At 38.4% G+C, this 8,898-nt stretch overlaps 1 protein-coding gene across 2 annotated transcripts in view; it reads right to left on the bottom strand.

Moving 5' to 3' along the window:
* Positions 1-554: 554 nt before the first annotated feature.
* Positions 555-8,898, bottom strand: part of NELL1 (neural EGFL like 1) — a 761,225-nt gene continuing 752,881 nt past the window's right edge. For both annotated transcript variants that reach the window (XM_019742633.3, XM_019742632.3), the window contains 3 exons: positions 5,069-5,245; positions 2,506-2,730; positions 555-1,045 (listed from right to left, as the gene is read on the bottom strand). In XM_019742633.3, the coding sequence (XP_019598192.3) occupies positions 995-1,045; positions 2,506-2,730; positions 5,069-5,245 (453 nt within the window). In that variant the 3' untranslated portion in view covers positions 555-994. The remainder of the gene's footprint in view (positions 1,046-2,505; positions 2,731-5,068; positions 5,246-8,898) is intronic.

Here is an 8,898-nt window from a genome sequence, read left to right as displayed (position 1 = left end):
TTGACTATATAGAGTTGTGTGGTTTAGTGGAAAATAGCACTAATCAGGCATTAGGAGACCTGGTTACAGTCCCAACATGCTAATAATCAATTCGGTCTAAACAAATCGGTTGACCAGGACATGCTAATTTACTGTTTTGTAGTGTAGGAATATTACCATTCATCTGAGATATAAGGATAACTTGTATTACTAGGTATGACAGTCCCTTGTAAGTTATCAAATACTACATAAAAGTGATGCAAAGATACTTTCAGTGCCAGGAATGACAGTAAGCATTGCTGCTTCTAAATTGTGGCTTAAGATTATGTTTCACTTTGTTTGGTAGAGAGAGTAGAAAATCCTTCTTAAAAATAACTATTTAATTATGTTTGTGGTCTTTCTCCTCTTTATCATAATTGTTTTTAGTTTGTTTAAGCTAACTGATTGGGCATCAAAATGTGTTCAACAGTTTGAAATATAAGTATGATGCAATTAGACTACCTACATATATTTATCAACACGTTTCTCAGGGATTTCAGCGAAGTATGACCATAAGTATGCAGGGGATGGGACAAAATCACAACAGGCAACTTTATTTGTAGAATTTGATCCAAAAAATTAAAAAATAAATAAATGGAGCTGAATCTCTATTGTTAGTACACAAAATAAAAAATAATAATAATAAAAAATACATCAACATTTACCAGGGGAATCATGTAAATGAATTTGCAATCGATCTCATTAGAGAAACATGTGATTTACAACACGGGAAACTTCTTTAACAACCATAGACTTAAATGCACTGCACTGTAGGTCACCTAGACTAGTTAGCAAGAATAAGCAAAGTGGTCGGTCCAAAAGGCAACCCTCCGAACGTCTTCCTCAGATGGAGACTTTGGTAATTGTCCGTGGTAAAAAAGCAAAACAAAATGAAACACCAACTTCTGTTCTTCATCATGTTGGATGGTCATTTTGGCCATTTTTCTCCTGTGATGATGAGTCCATTTTAAATACTTCAGTTATTATGAAGACACTCCAAATCCACAGAACAGCAGACACTTCCATTCTGTGCATCAAGACACAAGCATTAGCTAATTGAGGCATGGGATATAAATTAATTAGCAATGTCCACTTTTACATACAAAATGAGTATCTACATTTTGAGACAAACTCCATAAATGCTATAGGAAAGTGCTAGAGGAAAAGTGGAAAGGAAGAAAGGACTCATGAGACCCTCCAAGGTCCCCCATGTTGGGTTCTGCTGGCAGCACAATTTCATACCCCTGTCTGAGCTCAAACCATGTTTGGTACTTAACTGCTGTATTTCCAAGTTGTTCACACAACTTATTCACTGGATTTAATCCAAATAAGATTATTTGCAAAAATAATCCCTGAAAGATAATTTGCCATTTAAAAAAAACAAAAACAAAAACAAAACTAACCCAAAGTACCCATGAACCTGAAGGCAACTCCAAAATAGGTTCCAGAAAGGTGGCATATTAGGAATATAGTCTCCCATGGTAACTATGAAGGGAAAAATCAATTACATGTATTAATGTAAATATTCCTTTGTAAACCCCTTAAATAAATCTTAAAACTGATCTCACAGAAATAATACTAAGTAACACAGGTTTCCATGTTTCCTGGTCAATTTGTTTGCTGGGCTGAATGTACACATGGGACCATGACTTTTGCTGTACCGAGTTTTATACTATCCTTAAATTCTGTAGTTAAAAGGCAAGAGAGAGGACTTTTACTACTGGGGCTGCATCTTAAGATGAGACTCTCCAGAAAAGAGAAAAAAATCCATATTTATAAGAGCATATAAAGACAAGTTAGGAATCTTCCATTGATGCCTGAAGCTGAGACAGGATTTGATAGAACCAAACAGACTAGTCTTTTTAACGAGCTTAATCATGGGAATCTTAAACAGATGTCTGGCAGAGATTTGACATTGCCTCACCCTTGCTTCCAGTCAGCTATAGTCACAACTCTTCAAAAGCTTTGAAGGGAGAAAGGGGTCAGTGTTTAATTTTAAAGACATATGAGGATGCCTCATGGGAACTCCTCGAAAAACACAGAAAAATAATCACAATTAAATCCTGCAGCAAGAGTGTCAGGTCCCTGTTTTAGGCACCCTGATAATTAAACAAAGCAAACAGTTTCATAGAGCACTTTTTCCTAACATTGACAATTTCATGAAAGCTTTAAAAATTTCCAGGATAAAAACAGAAATCTTTTTTCTTTCTTTTTGATATACAGGTCGAAATCAGCCATATTTGGGCCTACTGTCAATTCTTAAATGCTGTGGTTTGAATGCAAGAGAGAGACTTTTTAATTCTGTGTTCGTTTGGAATTTGCCTATATACACTATGTAGCTATGATCCGTTCAGACTTATTAACCGCCTGTGAGAAGTAAATGCTGCCTGTGTTTCCACCACGGCCCTTGGAACCTGTGGATCAGGAGTGGACCTCTTGTAAGTGTTCTCTGCCAATTGCATGGTTAGCCTCAGGACATCCAATTACCTTGCATTTACAGGTTGTGCAGGGAGATCCAACCATTGTCCACACTGAGCCGCTAAGCCTTGAAACGCCATAGCTGTCCAGGCAAGTTTTCCTGATGTCATAGGTGATGTTATCAGCCAGGCAGGGGTCACTGACACAGCGGGGACAACACTCCCCTTCCAAGATGGCTGAGTACTCACAGCTTAAATTGGGGCAAGTGAGTGGCCAGCAATCTACCTCTCCTTCCTGTGGAGAGAAAGCCAAAAATGCCTCATCAGCGTACTTAGGCACAATTCTGTTGCTAAACTCCCAGAGGGGAAAGAGGGCACAGTAATTCTCATCTCTGTCCTCAGTGACTGTTTCTACTTTAGCACCATTATGGGTACAATGCGCTTCCTCCTTGAAGAGCTACTACAGGTATCACCTCCTTCAGTGTGCTTTTGATGACTGTCCACACTGCAGGCCCGGAAATAGTTAGGGCCCGGGTCTGTGTCACTGGCAGCTTATAATTATCAGTACATTTCCACAGTTTTGAGTTTTCAGGTTTGGGGCTCACATATCTCTTTCTCTCCCTGATGCTTAGCACAGTTTTGGTCAATGAATGATAATCAAATGAACGACTAAATGAAAAGATGGTAAGGTACTGGCTAGTGTATAGAGAGAAAAGCATGTCTTTTAAGGTCAAAGGGAAACCTAAAGCACTGTAATATTTCAACAATGTCATAAACTGAGCTGCTAGTATTACATTTAAAGTTGGGCAAATTAAGGAGAACCATTTTATAATAGTTTTGAATGTGCCGTGTAGCTAGTGGAGCATATTACAGTTCAAATAGAGTCTCCAGGTGTCTCAGAATCTGGCCACTGGGACTCCACTGAGCTGCCCATAGTAGAATTGCTTCTCTATGCCGCCCCTTCTGTTAGCATGACATTCATTATAATTTATGCAAACTCATGTCTAATTATCCGGTCAACTTCACAAGGCTATGGCCTTTGATCAGCTGCATGAGAGACCATTTACATCCTGCTCCCCATTATGGCATCCAGAGTCTGGCACATGCAAACTCTCAATGAATATTTATTAAATATGACCCACATTATTCTTAAATAATTAAGTTATGTGTTCAACTGCTGCAATTTTCCCATGAAATATTAAACTTAGGGGCTGAGGATGGAAGAGGATACATTTTTGAAATTCTATGATAATTTCATATCTAAAATTAATACCAATTTTTCTGAGTGACACTGGCTTCTTGAAAAAGAAATGAAATTTCCCTGATATGGAAGCTAATTCTATGGTTGTATTGGATTTGTTTGTCCCTGGATAGGAGTTTGAAAAAAAAAAAAGGCTATGATTTTAATTTATCTGAGTTATAGTCTGGCTAGTGTATAAAGAGAAATGCATGTCTTTTAAGGTCAAAGGGAAACCTAAAGCCCTGTAATATTTCAACAATGTCATAAACTGAGCTGCTACTATCAAATTATCTGAGTTATATTCTTCAGTATTAGGAATGATTAAGAAGGATATATTCTATTAAGATTAGCTGCACATTCACCAGATTTTAGAACATCCAATAGAAATGTAGAGCATAATTTCTCTGAATATTTATTTTCATACAGTAGCCATAGACTGAATCATTCATTTCAGCAAATGTTAACTATGAAATGCAGCTAATAGTTTCCATTCCAAGGTGACTTAGTTATGATTTAGTTCCATTAGTTATGTCTGACTCCACACAGATGAAACACCATATTCCCTATGACGATGTGTCCTAACAGTCTTTGCATCCTTAGAAATATTTGTTTGTGGCATAATTTTTAACAATAAGAACCATTCCAGAGAAAAGGTTTAATTTCTGGACCTGTCTTCAATCTGATTATATTATTAGTATCCCTAGCTTAAAATCCAAAATAAATTTCATTTTTTCAATCTGAAGGCTTAGCATCTGAAACATGTTGTTCAATCTAGAAAATATTATCAATAGTACTTAATGTGCATGAAGTATCTCCTATGTGCCAAGTACTTATCCTTCACATACATTCTCTAATCTTCATAACATCCCCTAACAAATAGGCTTTCATCCATTTGTGTACATTGAAGGAAAGAGATCATTGAAAAGCTGGCACTTGCCTAAGTTAATCACACAGAACTAGCACATGGGAGAACCATGATTGAATTCTAGGCCTTGTGACTCAATCCCTGATATTTCTACTAAGTTACTTTATTCTCCTACTGAAACCTTTAATGGTTATGTCCCAAGAAATGAAAGACTTTGCTGTCTAAGAACTGCAAGTCTTGGTCAAGGCTTTCTACCATGCAGGGATTTTTCTTGATCTAGATGTCCTAGTAAGTGGCAATAGTAAACTAACATGACTTGGGTCAAATGTTCTTTTTGTGTTGCACAGTGTTTTAAATAGTAGAATCTGAATGTCTTCAGACAGAGTATATGCCCCTTAGTTAGCTCCAGAACCCACAATTCCCTGCATAGGATTATAAACAGCGGGGAACTAAATAAAGCCCACAGACAGCTGAGTTTGTAACCCCTCCAGAGTAAAAGCTAACACCCTCCAAAGGAAGCTGACATACCAGACACCGGCACTGCTGGCAGCTGTGAGTCCAGTTGTCTCCACTGCGATAGAGCTTGTGTCCATTTTGATCTAAACATTGACTTGTGACCCTGGTATCACACTCTGGGCAACAGAACAGGTCAACGCTTGGATTCTGGCAATCACAAGCTGTCCGTCGGCAGAATATCTTCCCATCCTGTTTAGAAACGACATTAAGGAGGTTTCATCATGAGGGAAACAATAAGATACATGCATCGTCAAAACCAAACCTTTAGAGAGCACATAGGAAAGGTTTCTTAGAATCAAAGTATCCCCTGGCAACCTCCTATTTTTTCAAAACAGATGCACACATGTGATCTCACATATCCATGCCCTGTCTTTCTATGACCTTGCCTGTAGAGCAAGACAAGTAACCATGGAGATATTTCTAAGTTTAAAAAAGAAGTCAATATTTGTTTAAAACTTTTTTTTTCTAAATGTTTCCTAGAAAGCCTATTTCTAAGTAAAACTATAACTAATCTGGGCAGGTAAAATGAATATATGATCAAGAATTCATTTGAGTGAAAAAATCATACTACTGTTCTTTTCCCAGTTCATAATGATAGCACCTAACACATTCAAATGCATTCATTGAATTTTATTTCTGTCTCAACTGAGAGAGAGTCTGACTGTACACTTTTACAGAAGAATTAACTGAGGCCCAGAGAGGTTAAATGACTTATCCAGTATCACAGAGGTAGTGATTCTCTAAGCATCACCACCAGGTCTTCTGGTTTCAAGACAACTTTTCTTCTACAAGACAGCCTTTAGGTGGTCTATTACAAGAGGCTAAAATCAGGTGCCATGTGGAGGCAGTTCCACAAGTTATAAGCACAGTGCAATTTCTGCAATAATGGCCCTGCATTTATAAAGGTACTATACAATGATACTTATAAGGAATCGGAGGTCAACAGCATTCAAATATTACTACTGAACATTTTTCAGCATATCTCATTTATATATCTGTTGTTCACAGTAACTTCACATCTCAGATAATGAAGAAGCTGAAAATGTAAGGTGAGAGCTGTGGCCACCCCTTATAACTGCTTTGCTGAGTATTTACAGAACCAAAGAATCTCAGGGCCAGGCATACCTTAGAGGACTCATAACAAAACCGCTTTGACCTATACTTTGAACTTTTCTAGAGCAACCATATTCAAATGTCATCAAGCCTTGCTTGGAGCTCTCCAATCTTGAGGAACTAACCACTATGGAAGTCAGACAAGGTATACATCTCTGCACATGTCTGAATGTTAAACACTGGACTTGTTGCCTCTAACCATTAATCCTTGTTCACACCGCTGGTAATCATAGAACTCCCAAGCCCTTCTGCCCCATTTCAACTCTTCTGTTCTTTGAAGACAGAATTTAAAATCTCCAATGAATCATCTCATCTCTGGATTAAACATCTCTAATTTTTGGACCTGTCCTCATTCATTTGAATCCTCTTATTATTATAGTTGCCTTCTTCTTCAATAGTTTTGACTATTTCCAATAATAATAATGATCTACCATAATAGTAACACTTGTTTTGTGCCATAAATTGTACTAAGTCTTCTCAATGCATTATCACACTTAATCCTGATAATTCTGTGGAGTAGAAATTTCTATCTCCATTTCTCAAAAATGGTAGCTGAGTTAGAGAACTAAATATAATTCTTCAGTAATGGTCTGACCAACACAGAGTGAAGTGGGACTCCTGGTCACCTTATTTTTAGTATTGGACTTTTAAAAAATGCAGCCTGATCTCAATATTTACATTCTTGCCCTGTGTCATATTGTTGACTTACATTGAGCTTAATGAAGACTACATCCCCATTTACCCCTAGCCCATCTTGTGTAGTTAGTAGTTTGGGGGCAGCAAGTGTAAAATTTGTTTATCCATATTGTACTTCACCTTGTTAGATCCATTTCATCCCTTCTGTCACAATCATTTCTAAATGCTGTTTCTGTCATCCACCATAGTTTGTCCTCCTTCACAGCTTAGTGACATCTGCAAACTTGATGGACCTGCCCTCACCATCTTCATCAACTTCACCAACAACAATGTTGAATAGGACAGGGCTTGCTGAGATAAGCTTACTGTCAGCTAAAGTGGAAATCTTTGAATGCGTTACATTCTCTAAACAGAATGAAAAGGACACATGCTAGCTACACATATAATAACAGGTTTACTGTTTCTCCCCTTAAATTTCTAACACATTGGACAGCTGTGACTCCACAAATGATCCCTTGCTGAACATACAAACATACCTGATCCGCTCATTGGGACATGTGAAGGTGAGTATATTGGAATAACCAGGGTGGGGGGAAGGACAGTGGCTGCAGGTGCAGTTCCATGTCCATCATGTCTCCACCAAGCATGGTAGTAAGGGAGAAGTTTCCATCCTGGAAAAGGCATCTCACTTCCTTCCTTCCCCATCATAGCACAACTGGGTTTGAGGTGTCTGGGAAGCTTTAAGCAAACAGGTGGACCTGACATGCATATCTATTAGGTTGGTGCAAAAGGAATGGCAGGTTTTGCAATTATTTTTAAACTTTTAAACCGCAATTACTTTTGCACCAACCTACTAGAAGAGGGAGCAGAGCTGCAAGGTTGGAAACCTGCCTCCTCTCCCTCATAGGCTCTGGCAGAGCCTGGTAAAGCCAAAGACACAGCAGAAAAGTGAGGTAGCTCTGGGAACTTGCAAAACAGGTTCTCCGCCACATTCCTCAACCACAGTTGTAGTGCCCCATGAATGAGGCTTTCTGGTCACAGAGGTGACATCCGTCACATTCGTGGGAACATAGTATAGTCCTTAACCAAAGGTATGGAGCTGCACTGAGATCCCAGAAGTGCAAATAGTGCAAGTAGGAGAAAACAACACTACATACTGGGAAACCAACAAACAAAAAATGTACTCTACCTATCAACCTGCTGAATTGTTGAGGAAACCAATATCTACATAAGAAAAGAGAGCATTATCTGAAATGTGCAGACAGAGAAACAATCCATCAAACCATGAACAACCAAGCTAACAAGGGAATTAATAAAAAGTCTCCAGAAACCAAGTTAAAAGTCATAGAAAACTGATTTAACTGACAGAGAATACAAGATGGCAGTTATGAGGAAACTCAATGTTATACAAGAAAATTTAGAAAGGAGGTTCAATGAACTCAGGAATAAAGAAAATGAGCAAAAGGAGTACTTTGCCAAAGAGGTGCTGGAGATGAAGAACTGAATAAATGAGATGAGGGATATATTAGAGAGCACTGGAAATTCAGCAGTCCAGAGGGAAGAGAGAATTAGTGAACTCAAAGATATAAATGTAGAAAGGAGCCAGGAGGAAGGAGACAAAAAAGAGTATTAAAAAAAAAAAAGAAGAAAGAAAGAAAGGAAGAAAGAAAGGAAGGAAAGAAGGGAGGGAGGAAGGAAGGAAGGAAAGAAGGAAGGAAGAAAGAAAACACTATAAGAACTATGTGACTGCATTAGAAAGGGCAACCTAAGGATAATAGGTATGCCAAAGGAAGAAAGAAACAGAGAAACTACTCAAACAAATAATTGATGAGAACTTCCCAAGCCTAGGGAAAGAACCAGAATTTAGAATAGAGGAATGTGGGGACAGAGTCCCAGAGAGCAGTTTCCAGGCTCTCGGCCTCACGTGGAAAGGTGCTGGCTCAGGTAGTAGATGGTCATAAGCTGTAACTAGTTGGCCATCAGCTGTTATCAGTTAGCCATTAGCCACTGATATAACTGCCGTGGCTAAGCTAGCAAGGGAGGATTGCAGTTAGCAATTGAGGTTGGTTGGCAGAGAAGTGGACCGCAGGTTG

Source organism: Rhinolophus sinicus, chromosome 14, assembly GCF_057876585.1.
Source record: "Rhinolophus sinicus isolate RSI-liver-muscle chromosome 14, RSI-T2T, whole genome shotgun sequence".
Classification (NCBI taxonomy): Eukaryota; Metazoa; Chordata; class Mammalia; order Chiroptera; family Rhinolophidae; genus Rhinolophus; species Rhinolophus sinicus.
The sequence above is the reverse complement of the archived record's forward strand: the minus strand, read 5'-3'. Positions and strand labels throughout refer to the sequence as shown.